Consider the following 26,801-nt stretch of genomic DNA (forward strand, 5'->3'; position numbering starts at 1 on the left):
TTCCCTCCAACTCCATGTTGGGTGAAACTTAACTTTGATGGCAATGTCAGGGAGGAGGGGGGCATTGCTAGTTATGGGGCCTCCTCCGAGATGGGACCCTGCCACCATGTACTGCAAATGAAGCAAAGTTTTGGGCTCTCTACCATGGAACCAATATACTTGACGACTCATTCCATGATATTCTCATCGAAGGTGAATCCCTCAATGTCATCAATTGATGCAGGAACCCTACTTCTACCCCTTGGCAATGGACCTACCTTTGGAATCGTATAGACAGATGCCTTTGGCAAAGGACCCTCAGGGGTTCGAGATATGGCCTCTTGAACAATGTGATGTTTCTCTTTAAAAATCTGAAATTCATGTGTTTCGAAACCCAACTTCTCACTAAAAATTCTCCCATTTCGAGCAACGCCATGAGGCGTGCCATATATCAAAACGAGCGGCTCGGATATGTCTGCATTTGAGAGCAACTGGCCTTGAAATGAGCAATATATGGCCATTACAAATTCATCCAAAAAATGAAAAACATAGTTTTCATAAATGGAAACTCGTTCACTGAGGTTGCACCAGAATAGAGTAAAACCCATTTATGGTAAGTTAGGCCTACAATGGTCCTGAACGGTCCGTTTGAGCTAAAAATTAGAATATGGGGTTTTTTAACATTCTGGATCTAATGGAGGTAGTCTGGTACTCATCTGAAACCCCGATAATATGGTTGTAGTTATAAGGTCCCTTTTCAGCATGATAGGAATTGGAATTGAAAGCCAACTTTCATCCTGAATAGCTAAAAACTTGTCGGATTGCGACGAAACTTGACAAGTGTCATTAAAGCCTCTGAAGCTACTGTCTCATTCATTTTGAGGTCGATCTGACACATTTTCGAGATCACCCAATAATAGGCGTATTTCTACAACACTCCCGTGGTCCACAAGCGTTTTTGGTAGCTGCAGGGCCAAGTTGCGACTGGCTCCTTCCTTATTCGTCCTGAGGATACAAGTACATCAAAAATACTGCATAACATTCTCCTTTATTCATGTTTATAAGGAAAGGAACGGGAGTACTAACGCTATTGCTAGAGGAGTAGGGTTGTAACTGTGCTTTCTTTTATTCTCTTCTTTTTCTTTTCTTTCTCTGTTACCTTTTCTTGTAATTTTTCATCCCATTAATGAAATTTTACCGTTAAATGTTCAAAACAAAAGTTTGAGAATATTTATTTTGATAACTTTGAGCTTGATTAATAAAACAAATACAATCACCCAATTTCACATCCAATGGTCAAGATTAATTGTAATCACCGTCTACCAAATGCAAATGATCTCACTATATGTTAGTTTTAGTCACGATAGTTAACCTGACAGTTTGTGGATACCCTAACAACCAGTCAACAACCTGACTGTCGTTCGATTGGCCGACTTACAGTCGATTGCCTGACTTACAGTCGATGGCCTAACTTACAGTCGATGGTTTGAGTTACTATTGATGGCCTAACTTACAATCGATGGACCGATTCACTCTTAATTTCCAGAATTTTTTTAGCAACACCTCCCCTTAATCGAGATTTGTAACAAAATAATAATTCCAGAACAATTTTAGTACCACTTAAACTCCCGTATAAATCAGAGCAGGTTTCAGCGTTACATCTGAGAACAAAACACTCCTAGTACCAGTCGGACGCTCGTAGGAATTAGAGGTTATATCAAATGACTATGTATATATGCAGGCACGAGAGGAGCCCACTTTTTTCGAAATGTTTAACGCTACCGACTCGATTACAAAACCAATATGCAAATCGTACACTACGAGAACACTCTCGGAATAAAGCCAGATCAGAAAGAAATTCCCGAATCTCTGAATTGCATGTCCAAAGATTTGTTCAAAACCACAATAAAACCATACTGATATGTTCCGTTCCCAAAATATTTCAACAGACTATTTCAAATTATGCCCAAATAACTTCTCTGAATTACCATGAAGATACTTCCTTAAGCATTCAATAAGCTGTAACAATCTCTACCGTAGGTAAAGACATTATGAAACATGGCAATACCCATCGTAAGTCACTCTAAAAATGCATTTAAAGAGAGAAAGGAGTACGATTGTTTTGATTTTCACACACCAACTAACAAACTTTCTCACCCTCTAGAATGAAACTGAATATATAAAGGACAAGAGGATGTTAGGTCATGAAAACACAGGACCACATCATTAGCAAAACATGATCTCATGTGATGACCATGTGGCAAATATAAAAAGTATTAAAAGGAGAGAGAGATGAGAAGGCGCCAAATGTCGCCCTAAGCTTAGAAAATCAAGGAAACTCATGTGTTAACTAAAAGGAGTGTAGAAAACTTAAAAAAGACATGTGTTCCCTAGAACCACCCAAAGCAAAGAAGCCAGGCATAAAAGAAGAGGAGGTAGTAAAGTCTTGTTGTTTTGAAAAAAAAACAAAAAAATAATATTTTTAACAACTATGCACTTTTTCTTTAATTCTTAGGGCCATAACTATAACTTTTAGGAAGCATCCAAGTCAAATAAAATTTAAACAGAGCACACCCAACGATGCGAATAATAATGCGAATAATAATGTTGTAAGTAGCCTAGCAATGAGCGAATATTTTCGTAAACTAAAACATCATAGAAGATGATTCCCTTCGAAGGCCTTTAAATGGAAGATCAAGAGCATACCATACCTTGGGAGCTCTCGCAACCTGTGCGTCATCCGAGGCGGTATACGCCATGTCACTCTAAACCAGTGTTTAAAAAAACGTCGAGTCGAATCGGACTCGTCCGGTTCGACTCGAGAATCGCTATGGACGGATCGAATCGGCGAAAAAAATGGGAATCGTTCGGTTCTAGATAGAACAGGATGATTCTGTACAGTGACTCGCCGATTCACTGTACGGGATCGGCGAGTCCGTACAGTGAATCGACGAGTCCGTACGGAAATTTTTTTTTTTTTTTTTTTGGTAGTAATCCATGATAGATTTTTTTGTAATACTTGATCGATTTTTTTGTAATCCATGATCGAATTGTTTTTTTTTTTTTGTAATCCATGATCGAATTTTTTGTTTTTTTTTTTTTTTTGTAACCCATGATAGAATTTTTTGTAATCCATGATAGAATTTTTTGTAATCCATGATCGAATGTTTTGTAGTACATGATCGAAATGTTTTTTTTTTTTTTGTTATCCATGATCGAAATGTTTGTTTTTTTTTTATAATCCATGATCAAATTTTTTGTTTTTTGCTTTTTTTGTAACCCATGATAGAGTTTTTTGTAATCCATGATTGAATTTTTTGTAATCCATGATCGAATTGTTTTTTTCTTTTTTTGTAATCCACGATTGAATTTTTTGTTTTTTTTTGTTTGTTTTTTTTGGTAATCCATGATCGAATTTTATGTAATCCATGATCGAATTTTATGTAATCCATGATCGAATTTTTTGTAATCCATGATTAGAAACACAACAAAACACTAACACTCAGGGATTTGGGAATAGTCAGACGCCTGCTAATATCGATGATTCGTTTTTAGATCGAATCAATGAATTGTTAAATGAATTCAATCAATAGCACCAGCGTGACCAAGAAGAACAATAACGTCGTCTATCATTTTATTTTTAGATCATATGTTACTAATTTTATGCTTTATTGTAGTCCATGTATGTTGATATACTTATTCCATGATAATTATATGTTTATCCTTTTGTGTGATGTAAATTAAATGCTGAATGGCGGTTCATGCAGGGAAAGAACATATCAATATTCGTATATTCATTCAAAAACATCAAAATTCTTAATGGAGTACCCTCATTTCTTATTGAATTCCTAAAAAACAATATTTATAATGAATTTTAATAATTTTTTTGGATTTTTTTTAAGCTTTATTCTGACCGATTCACCCAATTCCCGATCCGGATCTCCGATTCCCCGATTCGGATAGGTTTTTTGGAAGCCCGATCCGGGTCACCGATCCGTTTTTTAAACCATTGCTCTAAACAATCAAATTAGAGCCCACCTCAAAAATTTTACTAGAAAAGGTTGTTTTGAAGCCTAAATATTATCAAATTGATCATCTCAACATCAAGATGCATGGACATGAGAAAAAAATGAATTTTAAGTTTTGAAAATAGTATATATTATAACATATTTTTGAACCGTCAATTTTTAAAGTTTTTAAGTATTCATGCTCCATCTACATTATTTTTCAAGCTTTAAATTTTATAATTAAAAATAAAAATATATTTTAAGACTATCACAAAGATTTTCAATATTGAAATCACGACACTATTACTATTGAAGGTACACTTCGATTGTTGAGAGCCTTGGCTCTATTTTTTATTGATGAAAATACCTTTCTTTCATATAATAAATTATTTTCGTTGGAGAGGACGGTCTGGCATTTTGAACAGGCGGTCCGATGATTATTTTTGCTGGAATGGTGGGTCGGTGTTTCATGGTGGTGGTCTAGCATTTCATTTCATGGTGGCGGTCCGACAATTATTATTTTTGTTGGAATGGGTGGTCTGGCGTTTTGAAGTTGCGGTCGGGCATTCTGAAGGGCAGTTCGTTTTGAAGTAGCGGTTCCACGTTTTGAAGTGAGCAGTCCGACATTGTACGTTTCCTTTTATTGAGATAAAAAATGATTTGTTACATGAGGGAAAGGTATTTTCCTTAAAAAATAAAAGAAAAAAAATTTAAGTTTTTGAGTAAGGGGTATTTGCTAGAAAACATGATTACCTTTCCCTCACAAAAAAAAAAAAAAAAATTAAGTTTTTGTATAAGGGGTATTTGCTAAAAAACATGATTTTTTGTGGGAAGTTGTTAGCCATTTTGGGGGATTTTTGCAATTTTCCTTTAATATCTATATTCTCTTGTTAGAAAAATTGAAACGGATAGGTTAACCGGACATGGCTTCGAAGCGGTTTAAATGGCCTAACCGGTAAACCGGCCGATTCAACTGCTCTAACTGGACAAGTAGCGGGTGGTCAAGAAAGTGTTTGAAAAAAAATAAAAAATAAAAAATAAAATCTACTAAAATATAAAAAGCGTAGCGTTCAAAAAAAAAAAAAAAAAACTAAAATATGAAAAACATATAAAGAATGATTAAAAACAAAACACATTCAAATGAAGTTGAAAATTAATGAAAAAACTTGATTTTAACCTATTTTATATTTTTCAATGGCTACTTTTTAAATTTTCTAAAAAGCTTAAAAAAATATAAAAGTTAGTATTAATGACCAAAATTTTTTTTAATCTTTATCGTAATGTAAAGAATATTTAAAAATACATTATCTTCAAATTATTTATTTTTTAAAATTTATACACATTTTCTTTTATTTTCTTTTCTAAATAACGATTTATCATCCTACCAGCTCAAAACCACTTGCGGTTAGCCGTTAGTTTGGGCTATTTTGAGAACAATGTTCCCCACATTCATTGGAGAACCAAATGCTTTGATGTGTGCGCATTCATTTACCTCTTAGCCTTGTATAAAAGGGGAGTAGGAAGAGGAAAAAGGCTTTAGATTAAATTCTTTGGAACAGAGAGATCAAAGAGAAGGAGAAATGGAGAAGTCTGGTTATGGAAAAGATGGAATTTACAGGTCGCTAAGGCCCCCTGTTGTTTTCCCCAAAGACCCATATCTCAACATGATGTCGTTCATGTTCCGGAACTCATCCTTATATGGCGAGAAGCTCGCAGTTGCTGATGCGGAGACCGATGAGGGGCTGAATTTTAGAGAACTTGAAGTTGTCGTGGATCGAGTTAGAAATGGCCTGAACAAGATTGGCATCAGGCGAGGTGATGTTGTTTTGATTTTTGCACCAAATTCTATGCACTTTGCGACGTGCTTCTTTGGGGTTGTTTCTCTTGGTGCGATTGCCACCACTGTAAATCCGATGTACACTTCAATGGAGGTAGCTAAACAGGTGAAGGATTCTGGTTCTAAGCTTGTAATAACGGTGCCCCAGTTGTGGGAAAAGGTCAATTGTTTGGGTTTACCTGCTGTAATTCTTGACTATGCGAAAACATCTTCAATCAACTCGCAAAGGGGTATTACTTACTACTCTGATCTACTGGAAATGGGCGCTTCCACGAAGAATTCATTACCCGTAGCTAGGGTTAGACAATCAGATACAGCTGCGCTTTTGTACTCTTCTGGCACTACAGGGACCAGCAAGGGGGTCATCTTAACCCATGGTAATTTCATTGCAGCTTCTTTAATGGCTGCCTCTGATCAAGATTGGAAGGGTGAGCTACACAATAGGTTCCTTTGTGTGATCCCAATGTTCCATATATTTGGGCTTTCAATCCTCAATTACGCCCAATTGCAGAGAGGGAATGCAGTTGTTATTATGAGCAGGTTTGATCTTCACCAAATGCTGAGGTCGGTTGAGAAATTCAGAGTTACCCATCTTTTTGTTGTGCCCCCAATCATGATTGCTCTAGCAAAGCAGACTGTAGTGTCAAAGTATGATCTCTCTTCATTGAGACAGTTGGGAGTTGGGGCTGCACCCGTGGGGAAGGATATTTTGGAAGACTGCGCGAGAAACATTCCACTTGCTGAAGTTGTGCAGGTATAATTCTTTTTTTCTGATAAAATGATCTCATTACAGTATAATTCTCTAGTTTAGTATGTAATGTTACTTCATATACATGTGGTGTATGTATGTGGTAGACTCAGGGGGATCCACTGTTTGTTCTAGACAATGAAGGATGCAGATTAACTGCAGTTCCCAGTTATGTGTGCTCAACTGGGAGCTGATATTCTCTGCTGTGCATCAGTGGGAATTGACTGTGGATGTCTGGTGCAGATAAAGATTTGTGTTATTATTTTTTAGTTTTTTAGTGTTATTATTATTTTTAGTTTATTTTTCTTGGGGATAGGAAGAGAGAAGAGATAAGTTAAATGGGTTGTGCGTGAGTTGTTTTGGGAAGCCGATTTATTTAGAGATTCATGGGAGATTTAGATAGATATTGCTTTAGACATGGGAAGGATAAGGGAGAGATATGGAGGCTCATATAGAAGAGAGAAAATAGGGAGAAGAGATTGAGAGAAAATAGGGAGAAGAGATTTACGTGAAAGCGAGAGGGTTTTAAGGTGTGGGAGAGAAAGTTTTAGAGAGAGAAGAGAGTTTTATTTATTTTGGGTTCTTGTTTTTATTTGTTTATTTATTTATTTATCCCTAAAGTCTATTTAAAAAGAAGAAATCCCTCCTCGTAAAGAATGAGAATCGAGTAAATTTGATCGTGTAAAAAGATCTCTTTTTGCGGTGGATTCCCTTGCATAAATTAAGAGAGGGTACATCTTTTATTCTTTTTATTTTAATTTTTTCTTCCTGCATCAATTGGTATCAGAGAAAGTAAGATCTAGTTTTTTGTAATGCCACCGAAAGCTAATCCTGGACAAGCTTTAGAAACTTTGACTAAAGTCATGGAGGATGTTTGAATCGAATTTTGTGAAATGAAGCAGTGGTTACAATGGTTGGAGAATAATCGGAACAAGCTTTAGAAAATTTGACTAACATCATGGAGAATGTTCAAACCGAATTTCTTTAAATGAATCAGCGATTACAGGTTGGACAACAATTTTCATCACAAAGAGGGTGCTTGCAACCACATCGATGTTGTACCAGTAGTCCCACAACAAACTCAGGTGCTGATCCCGATTGTAAGAAAAAAAAAATGTAGACAAGTGACAAGATCCACTTCCTGTAGAGCATGTACGAGATCTATTTCATAGATTGTCGGAGGAAGAAGAATATGAAGAAGTAGATCTTGATGCAAAAGACGATGTTGATAGCCCAAACATGGAAGAAATTTTGAAAATCAATTGTGAAGAAATCAAGATTCATTTTGGTATTAGAGCCAGGTCAGATCTAACTTTTTGTAATGCCAATGAAAGCTAATCGTGCTATGGATGATCGCTTGGGGAAAGCTTTAGAAAAATTGACTAAAGTCTTGGAGGATGTTCGAACATAATTTCGTAAAATGAATCGGCAATTACAACGGTTGGAGAACAATCTTCATCGCAAAGAGGGTGCTTGCAACCACATCGATCTTGTATTAGTAGTTCCACAACAAACTCAGGGTGCTGATCCTAACTGTAAGAAAAAAATTGTAAACAAGATCCACTTCCTATAGAGCGTGTACGAGATCTATTTCATAGATTACAATCAAAGGAAGAAGAACATAAAGAGGTAGATCTCGATGCAAAAGTCGATGTTGATAGCCCAAACGTGGAAGAAATTTCGAAAATCAATTGTGAAGAAATCAAGATTCATTTTGGTATTCTAGAGTTTGGTGTCTCAAACTTTCGCTACAAATCATGTTGGATGAATTGTTTATTTATTAAAGAAAAAGTATTTGGGCTTATGGTGGGATTGCATCACTAGTTTTTGAGAAGACCTCTAAAAGATTTGAGTTCTATAAGCTCGAGTTTGAGCTTTTCCCAACTTGGAGAAAATGATGCAGATAAAGATTAGTGTAATTATTTTTTTAGTTTTTTAGTGTTATTGTTATTTTATTTTTTATTTTTTTAAGGATAGGAAGAGATAAGTTAGGTAGGGTGTGCGTGAGTTATTTTGGGAAGCCTTATCCTTAAACCATAGAAAATCATGTGATAGGTTTAGGAGATTTACGTAGAGCTTCATGAGATATTTAGATAGAGATGGATTAGATACGGAAATGATAAGGGAGAGATATGGAGGCCCCTATAGAAGAGAGAAAATAGGGAGAAGAGATTTACGTGAGAGAGATAGTTTAGGGCATGGGAGAGAGAGAGAAGAGATATGTATTTATTTTGGGTTTTTTTTTTTATTTGTTTATTTTTTCGCTAAAATCTATTTAAAGGGAAAAAGTCTCTCATTGTAAAGAGCAGAAAATGAGAATTGAGTAAATTTGATCTTGTGAAAAGATCGCTTTTTAGGGTGGATTCCCTTGTAGACCTTGAGAGAGAGTATATTCTCTCAAGCTTTTTATTTTTTTATTTTAATTATTTTCTCCTTGCATCAATGTCCCTCCCTGCAGTGGTGAACAACATACTTTTAAAGCTTATTCTTTATTGCTTTCCTGCATAAGGTATATTTTGATCTCTTTTGCTTTTGCACATGAAGGGTCTATAACTTAGAATTCAACTCCCCAAACTTGGTTGTCTTAGAAAGGCATGTATTTTCATAAATGAAATGCAAGTGGGAACCACTGATCATGAATTTTTATTATGTTGCTATGCATCTTGTGGGGCGATTTTACTTTTGTTGGATTGAGCTTCTTTCATCTTTCCTTTCATATGGACAGGGAATTCAGTGTGAGCCGCATTTAATTTCATTTAATTTTGGACATGAGAATGGTTAGAAACTGCCAGTTATCTTCTTTTTTCTGTGAAGCCATCGTGTTTGCTCAAGAATGAGAATCTGAAGAGTGAGTAGAAGGGCAAGTCAGAAAATGAATGGAAGAAACGGATGATACCGAAACTGGGATTTGACAAAATAGGGAGTCCTTTATCTATGAATAAATGGATACCATGAGGAAATGGGCAGATGGTGGCAACGAGAGATTTATGGTTTGCATATTTGTGACTCAAAAATGAGTAGGATGAAGATACCGCTATTGTACATGTTAAATCACGTGCAACATAGAGAAGTTACAGTGGCATGACACTTAAAGTACATAAAAAACATATGACACATGTAGTGGTGCAGTTCATCTATGTCTAGCTGTTTCTAAGTGCATTCATAAAAATGGGAAAGTAAAAGAAGTATAATTGAGTGTGTTCCAATGTTCAAAATTCAATGCTAAAAGAGGGTAGAAGTTGTGGAAGTATATGATCATCATTAGAGCCTTATCCCAACTATTTGAGGTTGACTACACGAATCCTGTTTTGCTAGTGTGTTCTATCATGGACCATACCCTCAATGAGACTTTGGACTAAATATGGTACCAATGTTATAAACTACCAAATAAGATACCTATGATTTAAGCCCTCCACCCCCTCCCGCGGACCCCACCACCCATCAGCCCGCCATCCCCTCCTTTCCCTCCATTTATTATAGGGAACCCAAGAGCCACCTAGGCCCTCCCTGAGCCTAGGAGGGCCCCTAGAGGGAACCTGCCCAGGGTTTAAGGCACTGCCTAGGCTCCAAAGGCGCCCCATTTTATAAACACTGGCATTCGGCTCTCTTATTGTAACACTAATTTTGTTAGTATAGAGGGCGGCAACCTGGTATCCTTGAGAAACCAAGTCCGTAAAATTTGTTTTTTTTTTATATTAAAAATAGTAGACTTAAAGGATGCTATGTACTCTTTCCTACATTTCCATCAGACCATGAAACAACATAAGGCAGATGTCTTCATGAGATTTTGATAGCTGATCTAAAATATTTCTTGATGGTTAAAGTTTTTTACCCCAGACCTATTCATGTTTTTTGCGGTGGTGTTAAAGTTTGTATGGGTAATTCTTACAGGCTACATAATTTGATTAATCCTTGTAAGTATAGCTCTCTCTTCTTCAGGGTTATATTCTGTTTGTTCTATCCATATTTTGCCCCTTTTGTAACATTTTACTGGAGGATTTCCTGTAATTCGTTGATTAGTATAATTATAAAGTGATGTCATTTCTAAGCAAACAATTCTTTAATATCAACAATGCATTCGTTGTAGATCACAAATAATGCATGCTTTGAGCGATTATTCCAGATGAAGAATAATCTTTCAGATAATATTGGTTGACAACATTTCATATGTTCCATGATGGCAGGGGTATGGTATGACGGAATCATGTGGAATTATTTCACTTGAAATGCGAATGAAGGGCAAGCATCATTTTGGATCCACTGGATTTCTTGTTCCAGGTGTTGAAGCTAAAATAGTCAATGTTGACACGTTGAAGCCTCTTCCTCCTAATCAGTTAGGAGAAATATGGATTCGTGGACCACATATCATGCAAGGTAGGACTTCCAATTTTCCTTCCATTTAAATCCTTCTTTTCCCTATTGAAATTCCTATAGAAGATCATGTTTGGATGATATTCATCTCTGCACTTGAATATTATACTTCTTTATGAATGTTTGTCAAATACCTCATAAGTGCCTAATTTGCAGATCACACTTTGTTTGGTTACACAAGGACATCTTTGTTTAATTAGGAGGGCTACCGAATTCCAAAATGATTTCTTCTGGCATCTTATGTTTTCTTGGTTCTGGATTTAATTGTTTAAACTTCAACTAGATTCTCATACATGGAGTTGCTCATAAGCCCATAAGGCACCAAGAATATGTGTATACAAAATTTTTGGTTAAACTTCATTTTTGGGTGACCATTTTCCTCAAACAACTTTAGAACATTTGCATTTCACTTCTTTGGATTTTAATTTTTTTCTCCTTTTTTTTTTTTTAGTTTGATGAAAATGAAAGTGGGTTTCTTCCATTTTTATAAGAAATTCTATGATGATGTTAGGAACATATTTTGGGGTCCCTCTATATTTCTTGTTTGGTGATGTTTTATTGTGGTGAGGAACATCGCTCTTGATTTTGCATGGTCCCAAGGGTGAACACTTTAGCCATGATCCATCCCCAAATCCATCACTCTTGATTTCATGAGGGACCCCCAAAGGACATAAAACCCATCTTCCCTGCTCTTGGATCACTCTCCTCTAATGAGCACATTATTTGGACCACAAACTTGCTCCATGCTCTTGATTTTGCATGGTCCCAAGGGCGAACACTTTAGCCATGGTCCGTCCCCAAATCCATCACTCTTGTGTGGGTCCCCTAAAATCCATCTTCTCCGCTCTTTGGTCACTCTCCTCTAATGAGAAAATTATTTGCAGCTCAAACTTGCTCCAAAGTGCCCTCATGATAGACTCACGCCATCCATTAAATGGACTTTATATACTTGGGGGATTTGGTGTTTTTCTGAAGCTTCATATTATTTTTATTAGTTGAAGGAGAGTACTTTGGATATTCTTTAAACCATTTGTGGTTTGCTAACCCACTGATAAGTGATGAGTTTTGGAAGGCAATATTGCTACAGTATTTTCTCTCTGGCTCATCAGATACTTTATGATTTCAAACACATACACTCATAGAACCTGTGACTCACCTTGTGTATGGCATCCAGATGTTCTACAGAATGTAGAAAGATGAATATTGTAGAAAACATGGATAGTCAGCCATCCTAATTACGGGATACACCTTGAGCAGTATTGTGTCAAGGATTCTAGAAATCAGCATGCTTTAAAACTGTAATTACATATGAATTCCATTGTTATAATGATCTTGGGATTGTTAGATAAGTTAGGGTATGATCTTGATGAACAACATGGATAATAGCCATAAGGTGATTATGGTGTGAGTCATTCATTATGGCATGCAGCATAGTGAGGCATACGAAAAGAACGGATACGGAAACACCATTTTTTCATAGGCTGTGGTGCTCTGTCATTATGTATGCCCCTTTACCTTAAAGGATTTATAGTTTACTTGTTTTTTAGATAAATAATCTTTTCATTGAAGATGGAAGCATACTTCAAGCTGTGCGTATTTAGGAAGCGTACAAACTCAGGCATAATCACCAAAATGAAAAATAAGAAATGGGGAGACAAGAGAGCTAGGGGGTTGTGGGGAGATCTAGTAGGTGTGGGCAAAGGGCTCATGGACCAAGCAATGGGCTCGTCACGTATGATTAGATTACTGCATTTGTTTCCTCTTCATTTGCCCATCTAATCATATCATTTGCCTCTCTATTGACATGACTGAGTATACACCCGATAGCATTGCTCAAAACAAGAATCTCCTTCATAATGTCTGCCAAACACCAAGGACGGATTGATGGTTTACTAGTGGATGCAAAACATGCATGTCTTCTCTAACTTCGTCAATCTAACTCGACATTTACAGGGATTTTACGACTGATACACACACACACACACACAAAGAACATGTGATTTTCTTCATGTGTGGCATCTTAATGTTGCATAGTATGATGTAGTAAACATGGATGGTCAGTCAGGCACCCTTATCATAGAGTACACCTTGAACAATATTATATCCAAGATTCTAGAAATCAGCATGCCTTAAAGCTCTAATTATATATGAATTCCATGAATATAATGATCTTGTGATTACTAGATAAGCTATAGTATGATCATGATTAACAACATAGCTAATGGCAATAAGGTAATTTTGCTGTGGCTTATTCATCATGGTATGCAGTGTACTGAAGTATACAAAAAGAATGGCCAGGAAAATACCATCTTTCATATGTTTTGGTGCTTCATCATGATATATGCCTTTTTCCCTTAAATGATCCGTAATTACTTTTTTCAGATTTAGATGATTAACCCTTTCGTAGAATGGGAAAACATACTTCAAGCTGTGCTTATCTAGAAAGCATACAAACCGGGCATACTCATCAGAAAGAAAATAAGCACTAGAGCTCTAGGGGGATGGGGTTTGATCTCCTAGATGCCTGGAGTGGTCATGTACTTGGACTTGTCTTTATGTGTAGATAGCTGTCTGTTTCCTCTTTGTCTGGCCCATATGCCGTATTGTTTGCCACTCTATTCATCTGAGTGAATACACACCCAAGAGGATTGCTTAATACAAGAATATCCTCCATAATGTCTGCCAAGGACCAAGATAGATTGATTTAGTTTTTTTTTAAAGAGTTAACTATTCTATTAAAAAGAATGGAGGTAATACAAGAATACAAGTTGTCAAAAAGAGGCTTCCGACAAGCTGGGAGCTCGATACAAAAAATAAGCTTCCGAGAGGCTGGAGCTCTATACTAAAAAGAAAAGTCTGCTCACGAGGGAGCGGCCCTTTACAAAAATCAACGAGAGGGTGAGAACAAGGGAAAAACATAAAAACGATGCCCCCTGCATGATAGGAAGCTCATAGAAGAAAGGAAGGGTGCTACAAAACTCATGTTGTGATGTTGAGTGCTCCCTCCTTAGCGAGGATGTCCGCTGCTGTGTTGGCTTTGCGTCAAATATGCTTCCATGAAACGACCATAGGCCTGCAAATGTGAGTAATCTTGTAAAAAATGTGTGCTAGGTTCAAGGGCAGGGGGAAGAACCTGAAGCCCAGCAAATGACGTTCTTGGAGCCAACTTCAATGATTAAATTTGACCTCCACTGGGGATTAAAGCTCGTAAGCCCCTCAAGAAGGGCTAAGGCCCCAGCCGTATGTAGAATCCGAATGGTCTATTTGTTTGGAGAACGAAAATAGTATGTGAACCTCGTGGTTTTTGAAAAGACCTCCAATGCCAGAGGGACCTGGTTGCCAAGGGAACAACAATCAAAGTTTAACTTCGCCTGGCTTGGTTTAGGCGGTCTCCACAGGGAGGCCTAAAGAATGTGGTATTACCTTGAAGGTCGCAAAAGTTGCCAATCTTAGACAAAAGCATTATGGGGGAAGCTTTTGTGATTGGTGGCCCAAAAAATGATCATGGATATAAGTTTGTCAAACAAGGCCGAGAGAGTGGACCTTTTTCCTCGAAAGTCCGACTGTTTCTTTCCGTCTAAATAACCCAAAGAGTGGCTGCCATGAAGCCTTCCACAAAATGTGTAGGCTTAGGGTCAGGGGAAGGGTTGAAGGGATCTGAAAAGAAGGGGGGTTTGACTTGGGGGTAACCCATTGCCACACGAACAGTTGGTGAATGACTCCCCATAGTTCCTTGGCCAGGTGACAATGGATAAATAGATGAGAGTTGGATTCCTCATTGGCTATGCATATCACACATTTGTTACGGATGGGTAAACCCCTTCTTTGGAGTTGGCCTTTCGAACTGGGCTATCAATTTAAAGACTTGAAATTTAGGGGGAGCAAGGGAGGACCAGGCTTGAGCAATAATGGAAGTGGGAGAAGGGGAGTGGTTGTAGAAGCCTGTGGTAGAAAGAGGAGCCCGAGAAGACTCTCGAGGGAGAGGGGCACCAAATGATGAGGTTTGGACCTTAGGGGATGAGGAAAGTGGTATGGAGGAGGGAGAGGTTGTGGAAGTCTGAAACCTGTGATTCAAGGGTCTCTAAAAGGTCGGGTCCCACGCACGAGTTCAGACAAGGGCCTGGATTGTTGGGTCTTAGATGACCTAGATCCCTCCCGATGCCCTTGTCGCCGCTAAGGCAACCCAATTGGCAGTGTCTCTGGCCCCACACTCGTTGGATGATTGGAAGCCGTTAAGGCAACCCAATTGGCAGGGTCTCTAGCCCCACACTCATTGGATGATTGGAAGGGAAGGGGAAGGAAGTTTGGTTTTAGCAAGAACTAAGATAGCCAGGGAGAGTTTTTAGCACAGGTCTCGAACTGCACTGCGTTTGTTGGGCTGCCCCAAACCCCATAATATTCTAGGAGAAAATCAACGTGGTAGAGGATTTGGAAGGGAGATGTGGCTAGGGGAGCGTATCGGGAGGTACCCTCTTATTGAGACAGGGGTGAAAGTGGAGACAGTTGAGGGTGAAGGGGGGTAGGACTGATCGTAATTGATCTCGAATGCCAGGTCGGAGAGCACTCTTTTGCCTTTGCCATTTACCTGAGTCTAGTCTTGGCTTCTGCATTGTAGAATGCATGGAAATGTCCTTCAGAGCCATCATAGTGAAAACCCATGACTTTTAGGACCTCCTGGGTGTTACCTTGAGTTGTGTTCACTTTGTCCACGAACTTAGAGTCTGCTGAGTGGGGAGAGGTGGGGTTAGAGGAGCTGGCTGCTTAAGAGGCTTTGACAAGGGAGATAGGCGACTGATCTGTTGTGGAGTGGTGGGGGGTTCCACTAGGGATGGTGAGACGGGCCCAGAAGAATGGGAAAGAGGGGATGGAGGGTAAAAGATGGAGGAGGTGGAGGGTAGAAGGCCATCTGCAGGCCGAGGTGAGGTCGACTGTCGTTTACAGGCAGAACCAGTGCCTGGGGAATTTGCTGAGAGGAGGCGGCTGACAATTGCTTGCACAATGGAGAAAGGACGAGTTCCGATGAATAGGCCATGGGGGAAGAACTAGAAGAAGGGTCAGGGAGAATTACCATCACCGAGGCTATACCTTTCAGGAGGATGGGAGTATCTACTGAGCAGTTTCCGCCACTGCATTGACGAGAGGTCGATGAGGGAGAGTGTGAGCTCAGCCACTAGAGATGGGATATTGGTGGGCACAATCTAAGCCGGTTGGGCATGACGGTTAGGGAAGGGGATATTGGGAGGAAGAGAGGGGAGAGAAAGAGAAGAAGGAAGAGACGAATCTAGAGGAGGTGGGAAGGACGAAGAAGAGAAGGGGAGGTTGGGGGGCTTGTCTTGGACAACACGGCATGCAACTGAGCGGCGGGGAGGGCTGACACGTGGAGCCAGACTATGCGGTTGGGGGGGGTAGGGTACATATCGACTAAAGGAAGAGTGGGTGGACACGTGGTGGGGATCTATAGGGAAGAGCACTTGGGACGAGGAAGAGTGGGTGATAGAGAGAGGGAGGGGAGGGGAGGGGAGGGGAGGGGAGGAGAAGGGGGTGGAAAGCGGCGTCGATACAGGTGTTAGAGGGGACCTGCAAGAGGGAGAAAGCAAAAAGAGGGGGAGGAGGGCGGCGTTGGTACATGCGGCACAAGGGACGTGGTGGTGTCTGGCAAAGGATTGGGGAGACAGTAGGCATGCCCCCTACGCCGGGATCGCATGAGGTCGAGGATGAGGGAGGATAAGGGCTTAAGGGATGAAAGGGTGAGTGAGCCCTATGATGTGATGATTATAGGGTTTGGTTGCTTGTTCCGATGTAATGATAGTGTAATCCATGGATTACGGTCACAAGAGGCTCCCTATCTTGCTCCTTTGGTTGTAAATGGTGGTTGGAGGGCGGTGAGGCTACAGCCCACGAGATGGAGATACATAATAAATCTCTCTCTACCTTCGGCTAGAGTTTGTGGAGGGTGAGCTAAGGATCAAGAACCTCTATGAACAACTGAATAGTGCCCAAGGGAAGGAACTCAAAAGACTTTCAGTAGATGGCGACGAATGAACTGCATGCACTGCCGATGAGCCTGAGGGTGTCAGGTGTGGAGAGGGATCTGAGAAGCCCTAAGCTAGATCTTTTGTTTCCTAAAAGCCTTGAGCGTTTGGGACTAGCGTTCTAGGGTGAGGTTTGCACCCCCTTAAAAGGAGGAGGTGAGGGGCTTGGAATGGCCCGGTGGGGGCACTGTGTTCTGAAGGGAAGCATAATAGTATAGACCCATCAGAAAGGTTATGGTTGCCACGGTCTGTTTCCTTCCAGATGCGTTACGTCAATTTCGTGATGCTTCTAACATCATCACGACGGGGATGAAAAGCATCAACTAAAGCGGAAAGGAGTTTGCGTTTATGTTCGGTGGTACGTTCACCAGGAAGAGGGATAAGTTTAGGGCCAACAGAGGTGGAAGAAGGATCTGGGGGGGCGAGGTGTATTGGGGGGAAAGGAGAGTTAGAGGATGGAAGAGAGGAGGAAGGTTGCTTAGGAATCCGTTTAGGGGGGGGGGGAAGGAGGAAAGAAAGGGGTTTTAACAAGGTGGGCATAATTGTTGTAGAGCGGAGGGAGGGGCATACCCAACTCCGCAAGAGGGGCAGGGTTCCGGTAGAGCTAGGAGACGAAGCTAGTGTTATGAATAAATGTTATCATGAGAAATTAAACTATGCAAATCCTTGAAGCAATTTAGTGTTCCATGCTCCTCATCATTCACGCATTGAAATGCTTTTGAAACCTGATTGATACGATTCTTCAAAAAGGCTCGTGCTAGTGCAATCATCAATATAACTAACAACAAAGGAAAAATCACTAGAAAAATATAACAAGAAAAGCACATATAGATTGATAGTTTACTGATGGATGCAAATCATGCATGTTTATCAAGTATTTTTAATCTAACTGTACGTGTAGTGAGATTTTATCTCAAAACTGGACAATAAATAAACGTACGTCAACAGGTCAAATGCTTAACATGGTTAGGGGATGGCTGGCATTTTTTGAATTAAAATATATATGCCTTTGAGTGCTTACTTATGTTACTTAAGGTGGACATTTGTTTCAAGTATCATAAAGCTTAGAGACAGTTTTGGAGAACACGGATTCGGCTGCCTAGGCCCTCACCTAGATATCTAGGTGGCTCGAAGTTGGGGGGGGTTCATGCTTGCTTATCTAATAAGGTTGGGCAGGTGTTTTTTTATTTATTTTTTAATGTGATAAGGTTGGACAGCTGTTGGCACTCGTGTATACCTGCATATGTAAACCAACAAAACCCACGTGACTCTCTCTCTCTTCTTTCTCTCTTGTTTCTCTCTCCTTACTTTCTTCCATGTGATGGGTAACCAAGTAATCCTTCAACAGTCTAGCGAGCTTCTCTTTCTATCTGACTCCTCTTTCTAGCATTTGAGTGGGCTTCTCAAATCTTTCACAATCTCTTGCTCTTCCTTATTGGGCTTCTCAACTCTTATGTGATTGGACGACATCTGAGCAGGTTTTTTCTTTATCCCGCTACAACATTCAAGCAAACCTATCTTCCTCTAGCATTTGAGCAGGCATCCTCCCTATTGTCTGCTTGGATGCCCGTCCAGGCACCTACCTTTGGCAAATGGAAAATGCCTACTGCAATCACTGCCTTGGTTGGCCACCTACCCCCTAGGCAATGCACCCAGGCCTGGGGGGTGAGTTTTCTACACTGCTTACAACTACATGGTCATCATGCCTTATGATTTGAAAATGTTGAGATTCCTTGTTAACTTGCTACAATAATTTAGTGTATGATTGAAGGTAAGAGATATTTTCAATGGAACTGCGGGAGTCCGCATTTTATGAATTTTTTCTAGTGCAAGGAATGGGCTAACAACACATATTATACACAATGAGGGACATGGATACCCCGAATGGAGGCTTATAAAATCAAAATTTTGATATCAGTACAAGGAAATGCTGGGCCGGCAGGGATGGCGGTTGGGCTGAGATTATGAGCTAAGGATATGCATGACTTACTCAGAGTGCCATTACCATGTTGCTAATGGAATGAAGCTGAAGCCCAGTTATTGTTAATATGTCTTCAACATTTCGTGCCAATTCTAGAAAACATTATAGTGGAAGGGGATTTTGCTAGTTTGTTAGCTTAAATTATGTTTGAAATGTTGTTCCACACTTTATACGCATCCTTATTTTTGAGTCATGCATGTTTATGGAAACAGAAAATGGGGTTTCTTTGGGAAAAACCCCAATTCTCAATGGGTTAACATTGCGCAGCAACCCCAATTTCCAATGGGTTACCATTAGAACCACATAACCCCAAACCCCATCCTTCCTGATGCTTTGACTTTAAATACCCCTAGTAAGCTTTCATGTAAATTAATAAGTAGCAAATTTTAGTAAACTTCTATCACAAAGGTTTGGAGGGAATTCAAATACCCTAACTCTCTCTCTGCTTCCCCCTCCTTCCTGGTATGTATGACCATCAAAGGACATGTGCCATATCCATCACCTGTTAACACTTTCAACCCAACTCATCAAAGTCCATTCCAATGGTTGGTCCTTCACCACACCCAACCTTTTTAGGGATTGTCAACAAAGCATTTTACATGGAAGTAAAACATGGACGGGGAGAGGAGGGGAAGGTCAGGGTTGTATTGGAGGGAGGGCTTTTATAGAAAGAGAGAATGGGTTTTGGTTGAGATACCCCTCATAATTTTGAATTCCCTTTAAATTTTAGTGAGGAAACTTTACTAAAATGCTCTCTTTGTCACATATATGTTGGGATATATGAGGGGTACATAAAGTAAAAAGGACAGGACTTTGGGGTTATAATGAACCCATTGGAAAATAGGTGATGTTTATCCTAGAAAATCCCAGAAAAAAAAGTGAAGTCTAGGCTAGCCATATGCATCAATGGTTTTTGTTTCTTTTTTCTGTAATTAATTGCATAAAGAGGACCTTTTCTTCTACAATTTTCATCATCAATATTTTGAGAAACCATGGCCTTGTTAGGAACCACCATTCATATTGTGACAGCATTTGTCCCTCTTTTGATGTTGAGGTGAGTGTGCTTGTGGCCTTGTGCTTCTATTGCATCTTAAGGTTTTTTTCCAGTTTTTCAAAGTGTCCTTTACTTTGAAGGACACTTGCCCATTGGCATTAGATAGGCTTGACAAGAAAAAGACTGCCCCTCGGAGATTTGTTAATATCATATGGGAAACTTTTAAGACAGAGGAAAAGGAGGTGGTATTCTGATATCATGTGCACAGGGAATTAGGCACATTTCCTCCCACGGAAGGGACTTCCGGGAACTCTTTAAATCAAGACTTTCTCCTTTTCTAACTTTATATTATGTATGTCTATTGCTTCTTTTTCTTTTGTTTTGGTTTTGCATCTTTGTTTGCACCTTCATGTTACTTGACTTAAACCCTTCTGATCTTTTTTGTTGATCTACAAAAATAAAAGAAGAAAAAATAAAAAGCTTCCATTATTTTCTTTTCCCAGATTCTGCTCCGGTTAGTAGGCCGATCAGGAGCTATTTTTCTACCCCGTATTGCTGAATGCTGTATCGATATTGTATTCAAAGCATACCAAAAGCATTACTAGTCAAATGCAACTTATATATGTAATTATTGATACTATAGAACTTTGAACCATGCATTAATCAGTTTGTATGGTGCTTCTCAATTCCCAGAGAAAGTAATTTGAATCAACATTTCAGAATTCTGGTACTCTATACGATAATTTTAGTTTTCCATTCACTCCTCCATAATGTTGTGGCAAATAAATAGCAATTGTATACATTAATTAATAAATTTGAGCTTTTTAGATTTACTAGGTACCATTCTTATCATGAAACTCATTGGAATAATTTCTCCTGAGGGGAAATTAGGGGATTAATGTATGATCTCGAATCTGATGAGCTTTTTTACCAGTTCTTCTGGTGAGGGACTCAACAGCCACTTTTGAAGTGCCTAAGTAGGCGATGAAAAGAAAATGTTGCTGAAACGATATCTATGGAATTCTTTTATGAAAATCCATCAGACGACCTTTTACCTGATTGTATCTTTACTACTAGGACAAAATAAATAAAATTTACGAATGCCTTGCAAATGATGGCATCTGCAGTCCCTTATTTTTACGACCTTTTTTACCTGATTCTCTCTTTGCTACAAGTTTAAAATAAATAAAATTTTACCAATGCCTTGCAATTGATGGCATCTGCAGTCCCCTAGTTTTACAACTAGTGTTGTCATGTTATTAGAGGCATTGCTTTATGTGTGATATTAATTCTTTTGTTTAAACCAGTGTGATAGGACTCACCTGGGGTATGTAAGCAAAATTTAAATTTTTTAAAAATTTTAAATTTTTTTGAAAGATTTCAAAAAATGTTATATATATATATATATATATATAGGGATTGTATACAATGAGGCCATTATCTTGGATACAAGGAGGTCACCATTACTTACAACCAACCGATGTGAAATTTGATAGCTTGGATGTATCACAAAGTTCGAGAAAAATTCTTTTAAATTTTGAGCTTGGTGAATGCAATTAATGTAGCCACCCAATTTCACATCCAATGGTCAAGATTAATTGTGACCACCTTGTATCAAAGATAAATGGTCTCATTTTATACTTTTCCATATATATATAATGATTTGGATGCTTTTAGCAAAGATTGGTGAATATTTCTTGCCATAATCCCCATTCTTATATTTACCTTTTCTTTTGGATTTTTGTTAAATGTCCCTAACTGTAAATCAAATTTTTTTTTTAAATCCATTATTTTCTCAACTTTTTTAAGTTTTTTTAACTTTTTAAAGTTGTTTTCGGTTTTATTTTACTTTTTTTTCTTTTTTATTTTTATTTTTCAGAATTTTTCCTATATTTTTAAAATTTATTTAGGGCCTTTGGTCATGTGTAGGACTCAGCCAAGTTATGACTCCCCTGAGTAACTCGCCCTGGCCAAGGCCAGTCCCGGCATACTGGTTTAAACTTACTCAAGTAATTCACTGACCTTGGCTAAATATTTTGGCAGGTTACTTCAACAATCCACAGGCCACCAAGTCTACAATAGTCAAGGAAGGATGGCTGCTGACGGGAGATCTGGGGTATTTTGATGATGAAGGGAGACTTTTTGTCGTTGATAGAATTAAAGAGCTTATCAAGTACAAAGCATTTCAGGTTAACTATCATAGGAAAATGTTTTATAAACATTCCTAGTGTAATATATGCTGCAGAGAACAGTCCTCTGTCAGTTCACAGATGGTAGAAATGGGCTAGTGTTCGCTTTTAAGTCCATCAATGCAATGACGCATGTCTACCATCTGTTGATGAAAATGGGCAGTAGATGACCGGACCCTGTACTGTATTATACATGCAATGCATACGATATATGATTGCATTTCTCATATAGTATACAATCCCATCTATCATTTTTCAGTATCCTAACTATGGAATATCAATATGACATGATTCCTAACCATAAAAAGAACTAATGTCCATGGTCTCTATGTTTCTTGTACGAGTGATGTAAATTATCTCTCCAATTCACTGCTATCTTCTTATCCTGAGAGCTGGATATTGTTAATCTTGTGAAGGAGGCGAGTTGCTTGCATAAGCTTTTAAGTTCTTTCTCTTTATTCTGGGTAGTCTGGCTCGGAGTCGAGCCTTGGAAATTGTGCTGTAGCCATCAATGCCCTAACCACTGACCTGCATAAACCGAAAAGTGAAAGACCCTAATCATCTCATGCGCAAGAGGAATCATGAGTTGGCTGATGTCTTTTAAAGTTTTGGTCTCTATTTCCAATTTATGGCATACATACTAGCATGTACTTTGTTGACAGATTCTCTTGCTCCAAGTTAGTTTTATAGCTCGTGAGATATATGCTATTGGAAACTATTATCCACGGCATGTAATTTTCTCCTAGAGGTTGTGCTATTAAAAAGAAAATCTTCTGAGAAAGGGAATTTGGTATTTCTTTCATATTAGCTGTGACCAACTTACCTCTAGGGTTGTAGAATTGTAGAGAACAATAATGAATGAAATACCCCTTAAGACGAAGACGAACATAAAAAATGAATACAAATTGTAAAACACTAAAGCTTTGGTTTATGCATGTCATTCATTCTCAGTTTGCTTTCAGGTTGATAAATTTCTCTCAGTGGTGGATACTCCTAGTTATGTTCACAATCATAATATTCTGTCAACCATGACTTGACCTGTTTATAGTGATTGATAAGTCAAATTGCTTTCTTTTTTTTAGATGCTATTAGGAATAACATTTTTCAATGTAAAACTTATTTATACACTTGTGAATGAGAATATTGGTTCCATACTAAAGTTTCAACGGCTGCATTATCTTCCGAGCTCTGCTAGTGCAGTACTCTCTTTACGTGGAAGCTGATTCTTTTTCTCATTTTTAGGGTGCAATATTATTTCTACATTTGTACAGGACTGTTTTGGATCCCTTATTTGTAATACAGCTCTACCAGAATACTTCTGTGTAATCCTATTACAAGATGTGAGTTTAAGAACAAACACTCCGGATAAGTGTTGATATACACCATGGTGCGACTTCATCATACTTCTTTTAAAAATGGCTCATTATGCCAAAAGCAATGATGAGATCCAGCTGAATGATATATAATTAAATTAAGCTCCCAATGTCCCAATTTATGTTAAAGGACAGATCCCTCATCTTTGTGTTATTTGTAATTAGGAAATTACTATCTCATATGCCCAAGCACATCCTTCCTCTGATAATGATTCCATTTTCTGATTTACTGGGAACAGAGATTCCCTTTTTCTCTATATGTTAATGAGGGGTTGAAGCATACCCCACGATTACCTTGCATCTCTGATGCTCATCAGATGTTTTAGTTTGTAAGGTGCGGTAAGCATCATAGGTCAATCACAATGCAATTCAAACCTTCTCAAGATAAATTGTGATGGTTTTGCTGAAGGAAAGCCAGTTCCAGCGGGTTTTGGGGGTTTGTTTGCAGTGATCGAGAAACTAGTATCTTGAAATTCTGGGTGGGCTTTCTAGGAGGTCTTCGCATTGTTAGTAGAAATTCTACATGGCTCAGCATTCTTTAGTATAACTTCTAAATATCATTAGAAATCTAGCTGATATTTATATTTTACAGTATTGTCCTGTTCGAAAGGGAATATATTGAATTATAAATGATAATAAAAGTTTCAAGTTTTCTATAATTTTCAATAATTTTGATGAGAGCTCATAGGATCTGGGTGCATCGGATGTTGAGGTTGCCATTAGGGATCCTTGGGGTTTGTTCGTAGTGTATATATGGGTCCCAATTGGTAGTGGAGATGCTAATAGGGCTGGAGCATTGGTCCTTCTCATGGGGGTGCACCTCGTTTGCGTTTCCTTCACTGGTCCTCTCCAAGTTGAAGGAGACTCCTTAAATGTTATTCAATGGGCCAAGGGGGAGGTTGCACCCCCTTTGGATATTAGAAAACATCATGAAATTCATGTTCATTGTCACGCTGCGCCAGTCACTTTTCAGCATGTCCCGCGAATGGCCAATGATCTAGCAGACTTGCACGTGAGGGCAATAGCAGGGGTGTCCTCTTTGTGAAACCATGCTTCCCACATCTTTCTTTCTTTTTCACTCTTGCCCTCCTCTCCACCCTGCCCCCCACCAAAACCAAAAAATAAAAAAATAAAAGAGCTTCTGAATATCTTTATCACATTACTTGTTCTGCTCCTCATAACATATCCTAAACAACATAAAATATAAGTTTTAGATTGGCTTTACAATGTGTGAATTCCTACATAGAAATCAATATGGTCCAAGCAAATTTTAGACTATGCATTTATGTAGGATAAGGCCCTTAATAGTGAACAATATGTGTTGGGTATTGATGCAAAAGAAAAATATGTTGGGTACATATACATCTATAATCACATTGGTTATGCTGAACATTCTTATGGTACAGTTATAACAGTGCTTTATCTTCCTCTTTGCCTTTGCTCCTGGTCATAAAAGACGAGTTTGATCCTGTAGTTTACTTTGTAGAATATATTAGAGAGTGGAGACATCTCATTCATTTTTTATCTTATCGATCTTCTCTGTTTTTGGATCATAATCCATCTTCTTCCTGACTAGTTTGTAAACGGTAAATGCAAATTTCTGTAGGACATAAGTTGTTGACGTCGTGATCCTTTTCTAGATTGCACCTGCAGAGCTCGAGGGACTGCTTCTCTCTCATCCTGAGATTCTAGATGCTGTTGTCATCCCGTAAGTTGCAGTGCCTATTGAAAAGAAGTAGAGAGAACATTTATCACTGATGGATTTGAGTTTTATTTTATCTCATATCGGGGGAATGGGGAGTAGGGAGTGGTGCTATCTCAGGGCTATTAAAGTTTGATTGCTGGTTTATTACTTTGTTCCTAGTGTCTAAGTTTTTCCTATTGCAGTTTTCCTGATGCAGAAGCAGGGGAGGTTCCCATTGCCTATGTGGTTCGCTCCCAAGGGAGCTCCATGACTGAAAAAGATGTCCAGGAATTTGTAGCAAAGCAGGTAAATGAATTACTTCGAATTTCAAGTTCTTATTCTACTTTTTCACTTTAAAAATATCGTGTGACCATGTGCATGCAGACTTTCTAGTCATGAATGTGACGCATGTAGTTCCAGTTACTATGTGTTTGTATGTTTTTCCTCTACACCTACATGTATAGAGTGCGCTGACTCCCCAAATGTTATGCATGTCGGCAAACATGCAAATATACATGCCTTAAGTATAACTATGGTTAAAACTTAGAAACCAGAGGTTGAGATGAAGATCTCCATGTCACGAGGCAATGGGTTAAAAACTTTGGACCCCTTGGGATTCATTGGTGGACATTGGAATTTATGCCACGTGTGAGTCCGCTTCATATACAGAATGTGCACACACACACGCATACACACATTTGTGCATTCATTATGGATGTCGGATAAATGTGGTACATCCATGTGAGCACTTGTATTTGCATGTGTGGCCAATTGATCAATGTCATGATTGATGCATCAATGTCATCAATGTCATGATTGATGCAGGTTGCATCATTCAAAAGATTGCGGAGGGTGACCTTTGTGAATAGTGTACCAAAATCAGCATCCGGAAAGATCCTTCGAAGAGAGCTTATTGAGAAAGTAAGATCTAAGATGTGAGGACGACCTGGACTCTAATATTCCTATCAGATACTCTCAGTGTGGAACTAGTGCTCTCGGAGGTATAAAGATGTACTAACAGCAATGAATCTTTCTCCTTTTGTATTTTATTATGTCCTAACATACTTTCGAAATATATCTAACCAGCTTTAGTGATATCATTTGCCTGGTGGTTGTCAAAGGCAGAGTTCAACTTGATCTCTTCTTCTCGATTGGCTCCGAAAAAGAAGAAGAAGCTTTGAACTGTGAGTTGTGAACTGGCATGCAACCTTGAAATAAAGAATGCAAGTCATATGCAACATGTATAATATAACTGTGGGACACAGACTGCCCATGAGTAGGAAACAGACCATGTCTTCCAGAGAAAATAAAGGCTGTCCTCGCAAAATATGCTCTCTCTCTCTCTCTCTCTCTCTCTCTCTCTTTGCGGTGCTATTAGGAATGTTTCCAATTTCCAAGAGAAATCGAAAGATGTTTGGATGTTACAGTAAACAATGGACAAAAGACATGAATTGACATCACTCTTTTCAAACAAGCAGACGACATACCTAATGTGAAGGTGAGTAGATATACCTAGGGCTCATTTGATTCGTCTAAAAACTTGCTTCATGAAACAATTTTCATATGAATCATAAAGTTGCACACGCTTGGTTCATGTGTGAAGTCG

General features: G+C 38.7%; 1 protein-coding gene across 6 annotated transcripts; it reads left to right on the forward strand.

The window, feature by feature from the left end:
* Positions 1-5,524: 5,524 nt before the first annotated feature.
* LOC18432876 (putative CoA ligase CCL7) lies at positions 5,525-26,522 on the forward strand. 6 transcript variants are annotated; one of them, XM_088872772.1, is made up of 7 exons: positions 5,525-6,577; positions 10,756-10,945; positions 21,993-22,138; positions 25,118-25,219; positions 25,399-25,501; positions 26,021-26,196; positions 26,282-26,522. In XM_088872772.1, exons 1-4 carry the CDS (start codon positions 5,567-5,569, stop codon positions 25,130-25,132), a joined length of 1,362 nt encoding a protein of 453 aa, XP_088728898.1. In that variant the 5' UTR covers positions 5,525-5,566; the 3' UTR covers positions 25,133-25,219; positions 25,399-25,501; positions 26,021-26,196; positions 26,282-26,522. The 6 variants fall into 6 exon arrangements, with proteins under 6 accessions (XP_088728898.1, XP_088728899.1, XP_020522039.1 ...); XM_088872773.1 differs by having other exon boundaries at positions 26,317-26,522; XM_020666380.2 differs by having other exon boundaries at positions 26,321-26,522.
* The last annotated feature ends 279 nt before the right edge of the window (positions 26,523-26,801 follow it).

This window comes from Amborella trichopoda, chromosome 7 (assembly GCF_054954075.1).
Source record: "Amborella trichopoda isolate Santa Cruz 75 chromosome 7, AtrichopodaSantaCruz75HAP2 v2.0, whole genome shotgun sequence".
Classification (NCBI taxonomy): domain Eukaryota; kingdom Viridiplantae; phylum Streptophyta; class Magnoliopsida; order Amborellales; family Amborellaceae; genus Amborella; species Amborella trichopoda.